Source organism: Rosa chinensis, chromosome 5 (assembly GCF_002994745.2).
Source record: "Rosa chinensis cultivar Old Blush chromosome 5, RchiOBHm-V2, whole genome shotgun sequence".
Classification (NCBI taxonomy): domain Eukaryota; kingdom Viridiplantae; phylum Streptophyta; class Magnoliopsida; order Rosales; family Rosaceae; genus Rosa; species Rosa chinensis.
In genome coordinates, this window is record NC_037092.1 from 164,504 (window position 1) to 181,386 (window position 16,883).

Sequence of the window (16,883 nt, forward strand, 5' to 3'; positions counted from 1 at the left end):
TTCTCCTTCAATCATGTCAAATGATTGTTTAACTTGTTTTTTGAGAATAGAAATAGTACGTAAGTAATATAATGAACACTATAGAAATCACATTTCAGTTCTTAATCAATAATCACACAAATTTAAAGGTTGTGTTGAACAAAACAGCATGGTTTTGCTCTATAACCCCATTACCCCAAAATAGAGAAGAAGAGAGTATTGGGTTGGGCAAAAGATTTCGATAAAGGCCCAAGGAAATATTTTGCTTTGGGCTTAAGAATGAATATACTACTGTAGAGTTCACGTGACTCACGTCCTAACTTAGCAAGCACGACTCGCAAGACCAAGAAAATAGGTAGAGAGAAGAATCGTGAAAATTCTAGGTGGGTTATGTGTGAACCAAATCTAAAGCGCAATGTGTGTATGTTCCTCGACACCATTGACACGCTGTTCGTAGAAATTACACCGTTGACACCATTGACACGCTAGCTCGTACAAATTACATTAATTAAATTTGCCTAGAAGATGCATATGGTCTCGCTGCATCCGACTCTCCATCATCGATCAATATATCCGTATATTAAGGCACTACTGGTACTACTCCTCAGACAGCAGTGTCTGTTCGACCAATCGAAGACTACGAGAGAATGAAGGTGCGCTGATTTCAACTCATCCTTATATGTATATAACAACGTTTTCTTAATGACACTATTTATATGGTGATCAATCGATGAACTGATTGGTAGTAATGTATGTGTATCCTGCAGCAAAAGATTGTGATGAAAGTACCGATGTACTGCCGGAAATGCCAAACGAAGGCGCTCAAAATTGTTGCCAAAGAAAATGGTAGGTGATCACTATTTTTCTTTTTCTAACTTTGTAATCAACAAAGTTAAAATTATATTTACTAGTTGTGTGGCTGGACTGGATGGTGCATGCAGGTGTGAGCTTTATGGCGTTAGGAGAGGAGAAGGACAGCGTCGTGGTGATTGGGGAGGGAGTAGACGCCATCAAGTTGGCTAAGAGCCTGAGGAAGAAGTTCAAGAACACTCACATTATCACCGTTGCAGAGGTTTGATCGATATTAGTGGAATGGATAAAGGATTTGCTCATCCAGCTGAGAGTGACTAATTTAGGGTTGATCGAGTTTCATGATCAAGCAAGCAAATTAGCTTCGCTCGAGTTAATTATGTTCAAGTTTTTGAGTCTTTAATTTGATGACATGTAATAATAATGTTGGCCTGGGGCTCTATAAATTTCCGCCGGTGGGTACGTCGTTTGAGTGAAAGTTATGACTGGTATGGTTGTTGTTTGTCGCGTCTTATCTTTTGGAGTGTCAAGAGTCAAAATGTAATGTCGTGTGAAAGTTCCAACGTTGAGGGTTTAGGTGTCGATGGTTGTGTAAAAGGGCGCCACGTTCACGTTTTCTGTTCCAAGTGCATGTTAATTGTAAAATTAATGATATTGAATATTTGATTGAATATATGCTCCGATCGGTCGGTTATAGATCGATCAGTCGAGTGATGGAACCAAACAGCAAAACGAAAAACGAAAGAGTAGATCATCTTTGATTAATTGATTGAGTAGACGACGATGGCAGAACCCACAACAGAGGAGATGATCTTGTCATTATCTCCAGTGAAGCTCCACAAACTACCCCACCTGACCGACTATCTCTCACGACTCCCCACCCACACCAACCCACTCCAACACAACCCCTTCTACCACCCATCCGACGGGTTCTACATAACCCCATCCGATGTCATCCTCCGCCAGATTGTCTACGACCTCGCCGCCTCCGGCGCCGCCTCCGCTCATCCCGCCTCGGCTTACCATCGCGCCGGCCCACGACGGCACATCTTGTTTGAGCCGTCGAGCATCAGGGCGGCTATTGTGACATGCGGTGGGCTGTGCCCGGGCATGAACACGGTGGTGAGAGAGCTGGTTCTTGGCCTCTGGGACCTCTACGGAGTCCGTCAGATTTTTGGTATCAAGGCTGGCTATCGTGGATTTTACTCAATGGATCCCATCCCGCTTAACCCAAAGCTCGTCGACCACTGGCACAAGAATGGCGGCACTGTCCTTGAGACCTCCAGAGGTGGTTTTCATCTTCAAAACATTGTCGATGCCATCCAACATCGCGGCTATAATCAGGTACCAAATTGACTATCATCTCTTTATTCTTCAGTTTAATTACTAACTAGTTTGTAGATTTGTTTGTGGCATCAATTTGTATGTAGACTGTAGAGCATATACAACAAGTAATTGATGCACTATATGTCACCAATAGCCACATGAACTATGTCACAAATTTGAAGGTGCTATCCATCAGTTACTATTAATCAATCCAAGGTAGTGGGTGGATGTTGGTTTATATAAAAGTTGTATATGGACGGAAGATCATGATCAACAATTGTCTTTTCAGAAATTATTGTCATGTAAATGGAGTACTAGCTAGCTAATTTCAGATTTCAGGGCCTCAGGGCAGGTCTGTTACCTTATAGTTATGGCCAGATTCATGAACCAAATTAAGTAAACCGTTCTGTATATACCTGCATGGATTAATGTATGAAAGGAAATAGTAGATAAAAGTACTCCATCATGGCGCAGGTGTACATTATAGGTGGAGATGGCACAATGCGGGGGGCAGTTGAGATATTTCATGAGATTTGTAAGCGAAAACTGCACATTGCGGTTACTGGGATTCCAAAAACAGTTGACAATGATGTTGGCATCATTGACAGATCTTTCGGATTCCAGACAGCAGTAGAAATGGCCCAGCAGGCAATCAGTGCAGCTCATGTGGAGGCTGAAAGTGCAGTGAATGGAATAGGCTTGGTCAAGTTGATGGGTCGAAGTACAGGCCACATTGCTCTCCATGCAACATTGAGCAGCCGAGACGTGGACTGCTGCCTAATCCCAGAAACTGAGTTTTACCTGGAAGGAAAAGGAGGGCTTTTTGAATTCCTTGAGCAGCGACTGAGGGAAAATGGACATGCAGTGTTAGTTGTGGCTGAAGGAGCGGGACAGGACATAATTCCAAGGAACGAGGCTCAGAAACAGGAGAGGGATGAATCTGGGAACCCAGTGTTCCTAGATGTTGGCCAATGGTTGAAGTCGGAGCTCAAGAATTGGTGGAGCAGGGATCACCCCAGTGAGCTCTTCACAGTCAAGTACATAGATCCTACATACATGATACGGGCCGTCCCTGCAAATGCTACGGATAACTTGTACTGTACACTTCTTGCCCATTCAGCCATTCATGGAGTGATGGCTGGTTACACTGGATTCGTCCCTGGCCCTGTCAATGGCAACTATGCTTACATTCCAGTTGAAGAGGTAGCAAAGGCTAAGAATGAGGTCAACACGAGAGACCACCAATGGGCGTGGGTAAGGTCCGTCACAAACCAGCCTGATTTTATGAGGACTTGACTGATCCCATCAATTGGATGCATAGGGGAGTTCAATTCGATCTTTTCCCATCTCTAGCCGAGTAAGCCAGCTACGCTTTTCACATCACTGTCTTAATTACTAGATAAGACTAGTTGCGAGTTGTGACAACAATTTTCAAGCATGTCTTGTTAAGCATTATCTGCAAATTAAAGACTCATCATAATAGTTTTGGTGATGATCGAATAAGCTAGCTTTGCATGCGATATAGTTTTAAATACTCAGTGCGCATAGATGCACGGTCAATTGTGTATGATTGATCTTTCTTAAGAATAAGGTGGCGTTTTCACAGTTTGTAACTTTATATATAATAATATAGAGATCAGATTTTATTTCATGGAAATGGCAGGAAAGATCGAGTTAAAATGGAAATGCTGGTTCTTTTTAGAGGAATCAATGAATGGTGAGCAACTGTCTTTTTCTGTTTGCTGTGTTAAACTCAAAACTAAAGGATGATATAACTGCTGCGACGCGGATGGATCACTTATATTTTTTGACCAATTAACTGGTTTGAACTTTGAAGTAGCCTCTGCGATACGCTCAATTGGAATCTCAAATTCTGTTTTTGCTTTGAAAAGTCTCCAATAGTGAACAGAAAAAAAGATAGACTTATCTGCTACTTTTATTTTGACCAAAAAAAAAAAATCTGCTACTTCTATATTCCATGCAATTAAAAGCAAATATATCTCCCTAGCTCGCCTACATCTTATGCCTAAAGCAGAGGCTTATATATACTGGAAAGATATGATACAGCAGCTAGAATTACTTTTAGGCTACTTTTGCTGGTGGTTCATACTTCATAGTAGTAACGCATATATCACTTGTTTAAGAATGGCAACTAGATTATTGGGAGCCAAAGCGAAAATTCTTCTACGCCACAGCAAAAAAGGGTGAGGACTGCATCTGCATGCATAGAGAAATTGCCTATAGGCAACAGAGAATGATAAGAGAAAGAGACTGTTCATGCTGGATCACCTTGAGCCCATTTTCTCGTGGAAGTCGGCGAGCTAGACAAAACTTTATAAAGGAATATGTCCCACTAGCAGATATATTAAAAAACTCTCATATACCCTTAATTGTATCATTATCTTGTGTGAATATTGCTAAATATCCTTTAGGGTTTAGCTCGATCCCTTGAGAGTTCCGGCCAGTGCTTCCAGATATTAAACTCGGATATGTTATATTAGTTCATTGTTTAAAAATACCATAATATTTTTGGACGATCTTATAAATCAAATTGAAACATTGAAAATGCGTTCAACTGATGAACTTTAACCTCGTCTTTATTATCATTACCAACAAAGAACAGATGGCCGATAGCTGTAGGAAAAAAGCAAATTTGAAAGGGTGTGGCTGTCACGTCATTTTCGTTCCTTCATTTGGGGGTTAAGGAGCACATCATCATGTGTATGTTGATAAATTGCCAAGGGAGATGAGACCAACAAATTGAAATTCCCGAAACTTCCCGCTGTGGGACATTGGTACACTCACTGGTGGGGAGGATAGGCAAGTAATTTCCCATGTCAGATGTACTGGGAGCTGCTTCTACTTTATTCTTCTTGCTCTTGTTCTTGTTCTTGTTCTTCTTCTTGTAGCAAATCCTAGCGTGGCATCTGGCACTAACAAATACTAGTAAGTCGGTGGCACCTGATCAACTAGAGCGGTTAATATCTGAATGAAGCTGGGGGCTTTGGGGGGCTTTCCAACTTGATCAGAGATAAAGATGTTAGAAGCAGCAGCAGCAAGGGTAGTTTGCTTAGTAGTGATTTGCTGGTTGACAGCTCCAAGGGGGGCAGAAGCAGCCATAGGAGTGAACTGGGGGACCTTGTCATTCCACAAGCTCAAGCCTTCCACTGTGGTGGATCTCTTGAAAGACAACAAGATATCCAAGGTGAAGCTTTTCGAGTCAGACCCAGATTGCCTTGAGGCTCTCAAGGGCTCTGGAATTCAGGTCATGCTTGGAATCCCCAATGAGATGTTGGCCTTCTTGAGCTCTTCCACTGATGCCTCTGATTTGTGGGTTCGCCGCAATGTCTCTAGATACGTCGTTAAAAATGGCGTCGATATAAGGTCCCTCTCAACCTCCTTTTGTTCCAAGTTCCATTATTTCTTTATTTCATGTTCGTTCATCTTTCTTTTTTGCATTTACCAAGTCTCTTTTCCTTCTCTTCTGGGCTTATATGTTTCTCTTTATGTGAAAAGCACTAGCTAGGGACATAAAAGGTGACAACTTTAATTTTGCTTCTGATAACATACTGTAAATTAAATTGCAATTCGTGGTGCTGCTATGTTTCACCTCTCGATCACTTCTCATATATATGATCAGGTGATAAACTAGCTGGATTGATTTCTGTGTGCTGAGATATGAGCTAGAAGCTTATAGACAATATTAACCTGATCTATTACTAGTAAGGAATAATTCTGGTTTACAATTAAGTTCCACCATTCTGAAGAAGCTGACAATACTAACTGCCTAGAAATGAAGAAGATTTAGAAATCTTCAGGATTGCGGCTAGATTTCTAACATTTCTAGAGAATATTTTGGGTGGAAGATAAAATCACTATGAACAATTAATCAATAAGAAATATTTCAAAATTTTGTTGATCATCTGGTACTTTTGTTCCCTGTTGGAAACCTGGATCAGATGGCATTTGAGCTAGTGTTTCCATTTGCATTTTATAAGTACATCTTTATATCCATACGAGGTTCAGGGTAATGCGAGTTGGTAACACGGTATTAATGGTGTGTTTAACAAGTCTTATTGGTACCTTACAACTCAATTCGAACTTCTGATAATCCTATGCAGCTGGATTCTACCCTACTTTTCACAACATATAGTTATGTAGTCTAAGAAAGCTCTAATATCTGGCTCACTCATCTTGCTGTACGTGCTAAACCAGACTCCCCTTCTATTCTTCATAGCAAGCTTCTAGTGAAACCAGACGTCAATAATGTCATGGAATATGAGTTTAACCCACCTTCAATGGGCTTCCTAGTTAAGATAATACTCGAGGAAAGTTCATTAAGCGTAGTGATTGTCCAAGTTTCTATATCTACACCCAAAGCATCTGATTCCAACAGAAAAGTTTGTAGTTCCCTTGTAAGGACACCACCACAAGATAAAACCGCTTTTATGCTAAAACATAGATATATTACATCAGAGAGAGGCAAGTATTTTTTAGCTGTTTCAGTGGAGCACTATGCTATTCACTGGTCCTTATCTAAAATTAGTATGTCAGAACCACATAGGAAGATCTCTCTGTCAGGAAGCCTAACAGTTCCATGAGGGAATCTCTCACACAAATTTAACTCAATTCTTTTATGAAAAGAAGTTTCTCTTCTGCTAACAGTAGACTTTCATTTTGCTGAAAGGCCTAACTGAAGAAGACAGTCTGATGTAATAATTGCTTCTTCTGGATCTATTTATACAAGTACTGGTACTGTATTATATTTTTTTGGCACACATATCCAGAGTTCTATAATTTAGTTCTTGGCTTATGATGACAGGTATGTTGCAGTCGGAAATGAGCCATTCCTTACAAGTTACTCGGGTCAATTTCAGCCTTATGTCATGCCTGCATTGCTGAATCTACAACAGTCCTTGGCTAAAGTGAACCTTGCAAGTTATGTGAAGTTAGTGGTACCCTGTAATGCTGATGCCTATGAGGCTGCACTTCCTTCTCAAGGGGCGTTTCGACCTGAACTAACTCAACTTATGACTCAGCTTGTTTCGTTTCTCAACTCAAATGGTTCTCCTTTTGTAGTCAATATTTACCCATTTCTAAGTCTCTATGGAAGCTCAGATTTCCCTCAAGAATATGCATTCTTTGAGGGGACTAGCCATTCTGTCACAGATGGTTCCGCTGTTTACAACAATGCATTTGATGGAAATTTTGACACACTGGTTGCGGCCCTGAGCAAACTGGGATATGGTCAGATGCCTATAGTTATTGGGGAGGTGGGTTGGCCGACAGATGGAACCATCAGTGCAAATCTCACTGCTGCAATGACATTCAACCAAGGCCTCATAAATCATGTTCTAAGTAATAAAGGAACCCCTCTAAGGCCAGGTGCCCCTCCGGTGGATGTATATCTTTTTGGTCTGCTTGATGAAGGGGCAAAGAGCACACTTCCGGGAACCTTTGAAAGGCACTGGGGAATTTTTTCCTTTGATGGCCAGGCTAAGTATCCGTTGAACCTTGGTTTAGGCAGCAGACGATTGATAAATGCAAAGAATGTTGAGTATCTTCCGTCTAGGTGGTGCGTGGCAAACCCAGCAAGGGATTTGTCTGCTGTCGAAAGCCATATGAAACTTGCCTGTAGTGTTGCAGATTGTACTACACTCAGCTATGGGGGATCATGTAACGGAATTGGTGCAAAGGGAAATATCTCATATGCTTTCAACAGTTACTATCAGGTCCAAATGCAGCATGAACAGAGCTGTGATTTTGATGGGCTTGGTATGGTCACTTTCCTAGACCCTTCAACGGGTGAGTGCAGGTTTCTTGTGGGTGTTACTACATCCAGTTCTACGTCGATTTCTCAACTACATCACAGTCCAGCCATTGTTTGGATTTGGATTCTTATTACATGGAGGGTTTGGATTTTTGTGGAGTAAGGTTTCTCAAACGGTTTTTCAAAGTCCCGTCGTCTGGAACTTCTACTCTTTATGATAAGCATAGGATATGAGTACGATAATGATCTAGATAGATTATTCCAGACTTAGTGTAGGTGCTGTGTAACCCTCTTTATGATAAGCATAGGATACGAATAATTGAATAATGATCTAGATAGATTATTCCAGGGTTAGTGTAGGTGCTGTGTACCTTGGTGATTGTATTCGTATTAACAGTCGGAGTATTGAATTATTTGTATATAATTCATGTACAAATCTAATGATGGAATATTCAAAAGCAAGTATTCTGAATTGAAAGTTGCAGAGAAATAATCATCGACAACTACAGATAAATTATTTGTCTAAATGCCATGTTGGGAGGAAATAACAGAGAAAAATCAACAGATCATCCAGGACTTAAATTATATATTCACTCAGCAAGCTAATATTCAATTACCAGGTCTCTTATACATCCTCTCGGCAAGCTAATATTCCAGTACAATCCGTCCAGCACTTTGGGGACTAAAGCCAACACACAAAATATGTCTTTTGCTGCTATGTCTATGAAGAGTGTTGGTGGAGACTGGTTTCTGTTGAAACTTGCCCTGAGCAGTGGAAGCAGATCAAGGTGAAAAGGGAAGGAAAACAAAGTATTCAGCGGCTGAATAATTACATCACCATTTTTACTGACCCTAAGCAATGAAGGTAGCAACAACTATGCATAGTATTGATAATTGAGCAAGCAAAGCATACATTCAGTCGACTCTTGACAAGTAATAAGAGAGAGCACGTTCGACCATCTACATGTGGTCAAAACAAAGTAGTTGATGATTCTGCGTTTCTACATATATTACATTACATGTTGAATCCTCTTGATGCCTCAAGCAGCCTTGTCTTCGATCTCTAAAAACGATTGTTGATTTGAAAGAGTGCTAGGCAAATATATAACAGAGTATGTGATGGAAACAAAGACTAAGCAAGGCTAAACATGTAAGTAGTGCAATCCCCAAGGTGGAAAGAGGCATCGGAAAGGGTACCATGGGCTCTCTTGTTGTCATATCCAGGATAGTCATCCTTGCAGAAGGGCACAGATTGGGTCAGAACGAGTCCTCCAATCTTGTGTGCTTTCTTCACTAAATCCCATTTGTTGTAAGGATGGCCTTCTTTGTGAGAGATATGAATCTGCCCTCCCTCTTTTTTCAAAAGAAGTTTAGCATTCCTGAGAAAACCCTTGACCAATCTCTTGTTCAACCTATTGGACACATATTCATTGATCATCAAATAGTAATAGTTAATTTATCACCTCTATGGGAAAAAGGAGAGCAGTATATACTGGATCTGGCAGTAGCTATCCTCCCGGAAGAGAAAGCCGACATGAGGGAAGTTGTAGACAATTCTGTCGAACCTCTGAGTGCTGAGGAAGTAGTGTTGACTCATGGTCTTGGCGTCAACTCCGTAGAGCACTAAGCATCCCCTTTCTTCAAGCTCCCTCACATTCGCTATTGCGTTACTGTACTTGCTACATATCTTCTCTGCAATTCAGATCATCCTCGTTAGTTGGTTGTTAGTGATGATCATAAGATGACATAGATATAAAAGCTAGCACTGACCCTGGGAATCGAGAGAGGTGGCGACCATGTTGCGCGCTGATCCGAAGTGTGTGGCTAAAGACACAGAGAAGGAGAAGTCTCCTTCTCCGACCAACAATATCCTATGCCTGGATGAGTAGTGCTTTCTCCATTTCTCTTCCGATTCTGATTCTTCCTCTTCCTCTGAAGCTGAAGATTCATCATCATCATCATCAGTTTCCCTTTCTTGTTGGTATTCTTCTTCTTCTTCTTCTTCTTCTTCTTCGTCTTCTCTTCCCATTCTGTTCCTCTTTCTGTTTACGGTTGATTAGTTGAATCGACTGCTTTTCTCACTAAACAAAGTAACAAGCGGGTACCAAGGACCACGACTGCAGCAAAGGTGAATGCACTCTCTTTTCCAGGACCCTTTTTTTAGCCCTCCCACCTTTTTCTTTTCTCGAACAAAGCTATATATAATGCTTTGATGCTCATTTTCTTCTCAGCTACTGGGTTGACCACCAAGTCTGGCTCTGGCCTAAGGCTACAAATTACACAATCAGGCCACCTTTTTTAATGTTAAATATGACTTATTATTTTCATTTAAGAATTTTTCTTTTTTCTTCTTCTATCATTTTCTTCCTGCAGATGTATACAATGCTATAAAAACCATACTCGTGCAAAAGCTTTTTCTGACTATTTTCTTTCCCTGTTCCTTCTGGCCTCTTCTTGCCTCACAGAAATCAATCAAACCTCTATCTACTGATCTGTGTTGATTTTAATGTGAAATATCATCCGCTAAAATGCACATTCACTATCCACAACACTAAGAAAAGGCGAAAAGCAAACTACTCGGAGCCAGTTGAATTACAACCTTATTTACAATCATAGAAATCGCCAATTCTAAGGTCATAAAGTTCAAAGGACCACTAGGAACTTAACAAAAGCATAAGTAGGTCATGCTGCCTCTCTACCCTGGAAAATCCACAAAGCAGGATCCCTCATATTAGTGCTCCAATTGCATCTACTAGCCTGCATTGGATTACCAGAATACTCGATCAATCATGCTGTACAGGAGGCAGCCATATAATCCCATTTACACACAAAATGGAAATTAATATATCTTAGCAGTGATCCCCACCTAATACAGAAAATCAGAAATATTATGCTGACTTTTTAAGCTTAGCTAGCTCACTCAAAACATCATTGACTGGGTCGTCGAGCATGATTCTCCTAGCCTGCATGAAATGAACAACTATGGATTATCAGCTTCTTTCATTGTTTTAATTTTGTTGTAATCAGAATAGGCTAGCAAAGTGACTGGAAAGACAATGTCATTCAAGGGTAAAGTGACAGCCTCAGATTGCTTTAGACTTCATGTTAACATAATCTTTATTTCGGTGAGATGTCAGCAGAATTTGTAAAACAATAAAATAAACAAACATTCCTGTAGGCAGAATATTAATGACTAGAATTCAGTAACTTAACAATTCCATCGGGAAACTGCAAGTCGAAACATTATAATATGCAGCTCCAAAGCAGAATGCTTGCATAAATATGACACCAACAGAGATTCATAGAATTTGACTTTTAATATAGCAACACACTGGTTTAGAAGGTTGGAAAGTTCAAAAGCCAAGAGTTTATTTAGGGACATTGTATCACACCAATTCAACACCCCAAAAGTAACTACTCATTGCGCTCTCGAAACTTTCCTCTCACACCAAAAACAGAGGAGAGCAAAAGATCAATCAAAGGAAGAACAATAGTGCCTAGTTTTCTAATTACTTTTTTCCTAGGTTATTTTCGTCCCTTCTCTACGATAAAATATGGTTTTCCGGATTGGATGATATCTTGAATGAATGTTTCAGTTCATTTAGATAAAAGAAAAGAGGAAGAAGAGCAGCACAACAAGTAATTGGTTCTACATTAATTGCATAAGGGTAGAAAGGAATCACCAACTTTACCTGTATACATACACTTTATCCTAATTAAGTGATTAGTTGGTAAAACAAAAGGGCAAATCAAATGTAAGCTCTGTAAAGAAAGTATTCCACCGTAGTTGCTTTAAGCAACTGTAGCTATATTTGAATCATCCATGGAGCAACTCATATTGCAAAAGATAAATGTATAAATCCTGACCCTCCAATATTGCAAAAGGTGATTGTATAATATACCCAGATCAGGGAATATTAGTCTTCCAACAACAGATTGGAAGTTATGAATTTGCAACTTCAAATTTTTTATTTTTTGTTTAGCAATTACCACTAATGCTGTTTTCATCCTTTAGATAAGCACAAGCAAACCTTTGACAAAAAGAAAAAATGCTCTTGGGATGTTACTTACTAGAACTAAACGTAAGTATATAAATCATCTCCTAAGTAGCTCGGAGTCAACATACGCAATTAAATACAAAGGTTAAAAGACTAGCCATAACTGAAAACAACAAACTTGAACATTAATTTACCTTCAAGGAAGGGAGTAGAGCAAAAACTTCATCGGCAGTTTCTGGATACACATTGGCAATCACACATATCTGCAGAAGAGAAGAATTGAAGTCAAGACCAATGCTTAAATAATAAGGACGGGTACCAAAGGTTGAGATGTAACCTCGCCGTCTGTGACACCATATGTTTTGAGATTCCTATGTCCCAGTTAAGAGTTCAACAGCAGAGAAATGTATTTATCTACAGACTCCAGGAGCAAAACAAGCACATACAAGCACACCATACACACACAAAAAAAATTACAGAAAAAATGAAGGATACTCAAGAACTCGTCTGACAGACTCAGGATCTGTATAGTGGGTGCTTTTTTTGGTGTACTGCAGTCCCCTATCGAAGGATCTGAAACCAAACAATTTAGCATATTTCATGTGCACACAACAAAATTATGACTCTGCCATTCTTCTGTAAATTAACTTCATTCTTACACAGGGAGTTTAATTGTAGGATCTTTAGACAGTATGACCATCTGCTCCTGTATTCCTTGCAAGATATCCGCAGCCTCACAATCCATCAGACATTTGGCACCCTTAGGCAGTTCTACATACACCAACAAACATTACAATATCATAGCCTATAACTGAGAAAATATTTCTAATTTGATATAGAAAGCTGTCAGAGCTGTTCACCAAGATTTACTCTAACTGAGTATATATGTTATGCAAGACACATGAAATTAAAACACGGGGCACTTGGCGCTGGTAAATAAACACCCAAGTTTAATAACAGGAAAAATGCTCTTGTGGCAAGAGAACTGGTTTACCATTCTCAACTTTGAGCTGCAGTGGCTCTTGTTCTTTCTTTCCTCCAATTCCACTGTCTCCTTTTCCTCCCTTTCCCGAATTAGCTTCAAAATCACAATTTAGGGAAGAAAGATGACAAATTTTAGATGCATGACATATATAATAAGGGACGTCACTAAAATGAAAAAAAAAAATTAGAAGAATTAAAACCGATATGGGACCTTTGCTGGAAGCAGGAGCAGACTTATCAGATTTTGAACCTATAAAGTGGGAGAATTGAAGAAGATAAGCACATGCAAGCAAAAGAAGTAAATGGTGGTGAGAATGATAAATTGGAGAGAGAGAGAGAGGTTGAACCTTGAGAAGAAAACTGAACATTTCTGGCCTTCTTGGACTTGGCTGAGCTATCTTTGAGAGGAGCTGCAGAAACAGAAATATATTTGAGTGAAGATGCTTACTTACTTTGAGAGAAAAAGAAGGAAGGAAGGAAGAGCAGACCATCCTTGAGAGGAGTGGATTTCACTCCTTTTCCATTGGGCAAAGTAAAACCCTTTCCACCTTTGTCCGACATTGGCCACTCTTTCCTTGAAATCCCTTTGTCCGTTCTGAAAATTCATCCGCATTACATTTAATTAGTGTTGTGATAAGCCCTGAAAAAGAAGAAGGAAAGGAAGAGGTACCAGTACCCAGTACCCAGAAAAGGGAGGGAGCGAGCGAAGAAGAAGCCGGCGTCGATTCGAAGTGGACCGAATTTGCTCGCTATACCAATACAATACCACCCACACTCTCGTTTGCATTGTGTCCAGAATGCCCATAGCAAGCTGATGACGCGTGCCCTCAAAATCAGGGCAATCGCGTCTTTTGAGTTTTGGCCAAAAAAAAAAAAAAAGAGAGAGAATTGAAGTAAAAGAGAGAGTAATTACGGCGGCAGAAGGAGGCTAAACCCTTTTGCGGCCACTCTCGCTCTCTTCCGATGGTCTCACCTTCTTGAATCCCCCCCATCCCATTTTGATTCTCAAATTTTGGTGTTTGGATGATGGTTAAATAACATCTTACCTAGACTGAAGGCTTTCGCTTTTGGAGGAGGGACTAGTGTAGACCCAGATAGATTTGAGCGCTGCTGCTGATGCAACTCAGAGTCTAATTAGTTTAACAAGGAAGGAAGAATTGCATCCATCATGTACGGCAGAGCTGGGCTTGATAGATTTAGGAAAGCTCAGTCCTTGGAACCCTTCTCAGTGAATGCCAATGCCCAATCCTCCACTCCAGCTCAGAAGCCCCCCACTGGTGCTGTTCAGGAGGCCGGCCCTCAGCATCAGCATCTGACTCAGATTGGTGAGGGTCAGTCGAGTTGGCAGCCCCCCGAGTGGGCAATGGATCCCCGCCCTGGTGTTTATTTTCTTCAAGTCTTGAAGGATGGTCAACTTGTCGACCGCATTCCTCTTGATAGGCGCCGCAACATCTTTGGTCGCCAATCTCATACTTGTAATTTTGTGCTTGATCATCAGTCTGTTTCCCGCCAGCATGCTGTTGTTGTTCCTCACAAGAATGGAAGGTCACTCCCCACTCCCTTACATCTTCTTCATTCCATTTTCTGTTTCCTGCCTTAACATCCATCTTTCTCTACTTGTATATTATTGTTTGAATCAAAATTGTCTTTCTGTTTTGCTCTTGATTGCCCTTATTAGGATCCCTGATTGTTTGTTGCGTTGGAATCTGGTCTTTCAGACAATACCCGAGTAGCCTTATTGAACTAAACATTCAATTCAATTTTTATGATTCAATTGAGATAGATTTCATGATAACTTCCCCCATGACACGTGCTCTCATCTCTACATTTTTTGTTGGGATGATGCCTCTTGAATCTCATGTTTACATAGTTTCTCATGTTGTTGAACCTTCTTGCATTTAGTTTGCTAGTCTTCATGCCATTTACTGGCTTTTATCCTTTCTACAGCATATATGTAATTGATTTGGGATCTGCGCACGGTACTTTTGTTGCAAATGAACGGGTGACTAAAGACACCCCTGTTGAGCTTGAAGTTGGGCAGTCTTTGCGGTTTGCTGCATCAACTAGAACTTATGTCTTACGAAAGAACGATGCAGCTCTTTTTCCTCGTCCTCCGATGCCTTCCGAGGTTGACCTGCCACCACCACCTGATCCATCTGATGAAGAAGCTGTTGTCGCTTATAATACGCTTCTAAATCGTTATGGTCTGACCAGGTCTAGCAAACTGCCTAGGCCCAATGAGTCAGCTAACTCCGCAAACAAGAAAGGTGACACCCAGCATCCGGAGAGAGCCTCTAAGAGAATTAAGAAGGCAAGAGTATCATTCAGGGATCAAGTTGGAGGACAGTTGGTTGAAGTTGTTGGTATATCAGATGGTGTGGATGTAGAAACAGAACCTGGTCCGATAGGTGTAAAAGAAGGGCAAAGTCTCGTTGGAAAATATGGATCCCTTGTACAGACTACAGTAATTCCCAAAGGGAAGGAGCAATCATCTGCCAAGGAAGCGAATAATTCCCAGAAGGGGATGACTGAAAAATTACAACAAGTCTTAGATAGAGTCAAAACTGCTCCAAAAGGTGGGATATATGATGACCTTTATGGAGAATCTTATTCGGGCAAAGTGGGCACTTCCTGGGCATATCCTTCACTTAGTTCCACTGCCTCTCCAGGTAAAGACTCTGATGAAAAGCCATCGAATGCAAACCATGGAACTAACTCGGGCCAAGTTGATGGTGACGAGGATGATTTATTTGGAGACTGATTGAAGCAAGAACTTGTGGATGGATTGTTTTATTCTCCTCTTTTTGGGTTTGGGAATGTTTTGGAGGTTGAAAAGCTGTAACGCATGAAAATTGTATGGTCTTGCTTCCCTTGTGGATGGGATTTTTGTTGTAATTCATCAACAAATTTCTTTGTATTGGCATGCTCTGCCTCATAATCTCCAAACCAGTTACTGTCTGAGATTGTGGCTTCGAAACTGTGTAACCATAGAGGGAATGGAAAGGCCGTATATGATGCTGCCAGGTATGTCATTTATTTAACTCATTTTCAAACCTTATATGATATGTTTATGGTGGTGCAAGTCTGGTGTGAGATGCTGATACAGTGTTCAACTTTTTTTCTTGATAATGATATGGCAAGGGGGTTTGTTAGTATGTTGTAGTATCTCAATTGCTTTGTAGGCTTGTCAAAATTATGGATTGTTGCACATCTTTAGCATATTAAGCGTTGTCAAAACTAGGTAAACATACATGAAGGCAAAATCTTATGTATGGAAAAGAGATAGGTTGCATGTTAAATAATTCACACATCCAACGCATGAAATTATTTTGAAAACCAAAGAAAATCCTGAAAGTAGGAGACATTTCATGTATGTATGACAGTATAGGGATCTAACAATACACACACGCACTCAAAATACATGCATGTAGTTTAATGCAGACATGACAAATAAGAAACAAGAATTGTGAAAAGTAAGTTGGTACTAATAGTAGGAGAATCTGGTAGAGGCATATACGTCAAAGAAGATATGAGTCTTATGACCCTGCAGACTGCAAATGCAAACAAGCGCTGTGCCCCTATTGTGGAATGAGGCATGGGCAATGTGGTGTACCCAACTGAACCTGATTGCCAAAATTTGGAAGATCCTTGCTTTTTGGAGAACTCAGTACTAGCTAGGGGCCATTGTGATAGAGTAGATATTGACTACTCCCATATAGCAGGTATATTGAGGCTATGATTTTACATGACCTGCACATGCAGATGCAGGAAGTTGACATTATATATTCATTCTGTAAATAATCTCTAGTCGCTTTTCTTCCTTCAAGTCTAAGCATGTTTTCTGTTCTAATCAAAAGTTTATATGCTATATATCGGGTTTCACTTGAACAGTCATATATGCATGCGTGCCTAGTAGAATATAGTGAGCAAGGCCTTACAAAGGGTAGAAAGTTCCTACAAAAGTTTGGGAAGAGAGGAGGAATCTTTGTGGTGGCGGTGAATCGGTGATAATACCA

General features: G+C 40.4%; 6 protein-coding genes across 7 annotated transcripts; 4 read left to right on the top strand and 2 right to left on the bottom strand.

Moving 5' to 3' along the window:
• Positions 1–434: 434 nt before the first annotated feature.
• On the top strand, positions 435–1,077 carry LOC112164672 (disease resistance protein RGA5). The gene is made up of 3 exons (XM_024300958.2): positions 435–632; positions 747–825; positions 921–1,077. The coding sequence occupies exons 1-3, from the start codon at positions 627–629 to the stop codon at positions 1,055–1,057; spliced, it is 222 nt and encodes a 73-aa protein (XP_024156726.1). The 5' UTR covers positions 435–626; the 3' UTR covers positions 1,058–1,077.
• A 348-nt stretch (positions 1,078–1,425) lies between these two features.
• LOC112164665 (ATP-dependent 6-phosphofructokinase 2) lies at positions 1,426–3,766 on the top strand. Its single transcript, XM_024300950.2, has 2 exons — positions 1,426–2,133; positions 2,590–3,766. Exons 1-2 carry the CDS (start codon positions 1,573–1,575, stop codon positions 3,409–3,411), a joined length of 1,383 nt encoding a protein of 460 aa, XP_024156718.1. The 5' UTR covers positions 1,426–1,572; the 3' UTR covers positions 3,412–3,766.
• Positions 3,767–4,896: 1,130 nt separating this feature from the next.
• Positions 4,897–8,350, top strand: LOC112164664 (glucan endo-1,3-beta-glucosidase 5). The gene is made up of 2 exons (XM_024300949.2): positions 4,897–5,499; positions 6,938–8,350. The coding sequence occupies exons 1-2, from the start codon at positions 5,153–5,155 to the stop codon at positions 8,046–8,048; spliced, it is 1,458 nt and encodes a 485-aa protein (XP_024156717.1). The 5' UTR covers positions 4,897–5,152; the 3' UTR covers positions 8,049–8,350.
• An 88-nt stretch (positions 8,351–8,438) lies between these two features.
• LOC112164668 (uncharacterized protein At4g26485) lies at positions 8,439–10,271 on the bottom strand. 2 transcript variants are annotated; one of them, XM_024300954.2, is made up of 3 exons: positions 9,656–10,271; positions 9,451–9,577; positions 8,439–9,297 (listed from the first exon to the last, which is right to left on the bottom strand). In XM_024300954.2, the coding sequence occupies exons 1-3, from the start codon at positions 9,912–9,914 to the stop codon at positions 9,018–9,020; spliced, it is 666 nt and encodes a 221-aa protein (XP_024156722.1). In that variant the 5' UTR covers positions 9,915–10,271; the 3' UTR covers positions 8,439–9,017. The 2 variants fall into 2 exon arrangements, with proteins under 2 accessions (XP_024156722.1, XP_024156721.1); XM_024300953.2 differs by having other exon boundaries at positions 9,379–9,577; positions 9,656–10,203.
• A 128-nt stretch (positions 10,272–10,399) lies between these two features.
• On the bottom strand, positions 10,400–13,671 carry LOC112164671 (DNA-directed RNA polymerases IV and V subunit 4). Its single transcript, XM_024300957.2, has 11 exons — positions 13,544–13,671; positions 13,356–13,462; positions 13,215–13,277; positions 13,079–13,117; positions 12,878–12,961; positions 12,543–12,654; positions 12,379–12,456; positions 12,221–12,254; positions 12,078–12,146; positions 10,752–10,848; positions 10,400–10,642 (listed from the first exon to the last, which is right to left on the bottom strand). Exons 2-10 carry the CDS (start codon positions 13,426–13,428, stop codon positions 10,774–10,776), a joined length of 627 nt encoding a protein of 208 aa, XP_024156725.1. The 5' UTR covers positions 13,429–13,462; positions 13,544–13,671; the 3' UTR covers positions 10,400–10,642; positions 10,752–10,773.
• On the top strand, positions 13,570–16,022 carry LOC112164666 (protein phosphatase 1 regulatory inhibitor subunit PPP1R8 homolog). Its single transcript, XM_024300951.2, has 2 exons — positions 13,570–14,412; positions 14,815–16,022. The coding sequence occupies exons 1-2, from the start codon at positions 14,036–14,038 to the stop codon at positions 15,626–15,628; spliced, it is 1,191 nt and encodes a 396-aa protein (XP_024156719.1). The 5' UTR covers positions 13,570–14,035; the 3' UTR covers positions 15,629–16,022.
• The last annotated feature ends 861 nt before the right edge of the window (positions 16,023–16,883 follow it).

Coding starts and splice junctions, on each gene's coding strand:
- LOC112164671 (XM_024300957.2), bottom strand. CDS start 13,428: ATGTCGGACAAAGGTGGAAAGGGTTTTACTTTGCCCAATGGAAAAGGA. Junction 13,118..13,214: donor TGTTCAGTTTTCTTCTCAAG/GTTCAACCTCTC, acceptor CCCACTTTATAG/GTTCAAAATCTGATAAGTCT. Junction 12,255..12,378: donor TCTGTCAGACGAGTTCTTGA/GTATCCTTCATT, acceptor ACTGGGACATAG/GAATCTCAAAACATATGGTG.
- LOC112164666 (XM_024300951.2), top strand. CDS start 14,036: ATGTACGGCAGAGCTGGGCTTGATAGATTTAGGAAAGCTCAGTCCTTG. Junction 14,413..14,814: donor GTTCCTCACAAGAATGGAAG/GTCACTCCCCAC, acceptor TCCTTTCTACAG/CATATATGTAATTGATTTGG.
- LOC112164664 (XM_024300949.2), top strand. CDS start 5,153: ATGTTAGAAGCAGCAGCAGCAAGGGTAGTTTGCTTAGTAGTGATTTGC. Junction 5,500..6,937: donor AAAAATGGCGTCGATATAAG/GTCCCTCTCAAC, acceptor TTATGATGACAG/GTATGTTGCAGTCGGAAATG.
- LOC112164665 (XM_024300950.2), top strand. CDS start 1,573: ATGGCAGAACCCACAACAGAGGAGATGATCTTGTCATTATCTCCAGTG. Junction 2,134..2,589: donor AACATCGCGGCTATAATCAG/GTACCAAATTGA, acceptor ATCATGGCGCAG/GTGTACATTATAGGTGGAGA.
- LOC112164672 (XM_024300958.2), top strand. Junction 826..920: donor AATTGTTGCCAAAGAAAATG/GTAGGTGATCAC, acceptor TGGTGCATGCAG/GTGTGAGCTTTATGGCGTTA.
- LOC112164668 (XM_024300953.2), bottom strand. CDS start 9,914: ATGGGAAGAGAAGACGAAGAAGAAGAAGAAGAAGAAGAAGAAGAATAC. Junction 9,578..9,655: donor CACCTCTCTCGATTCCCAGG/GTCAGTGCTAGC, acceptor TCTGAATTGCAG/AGAAGATATGTAGCAAGTAC. Junction 9,298..9,378: donor GATAGCTACTGCCAGATCCA/GTATATACTGCT, acceptor TGTGTCCAATAG/GTTGAACAAGAGATTGGTCA.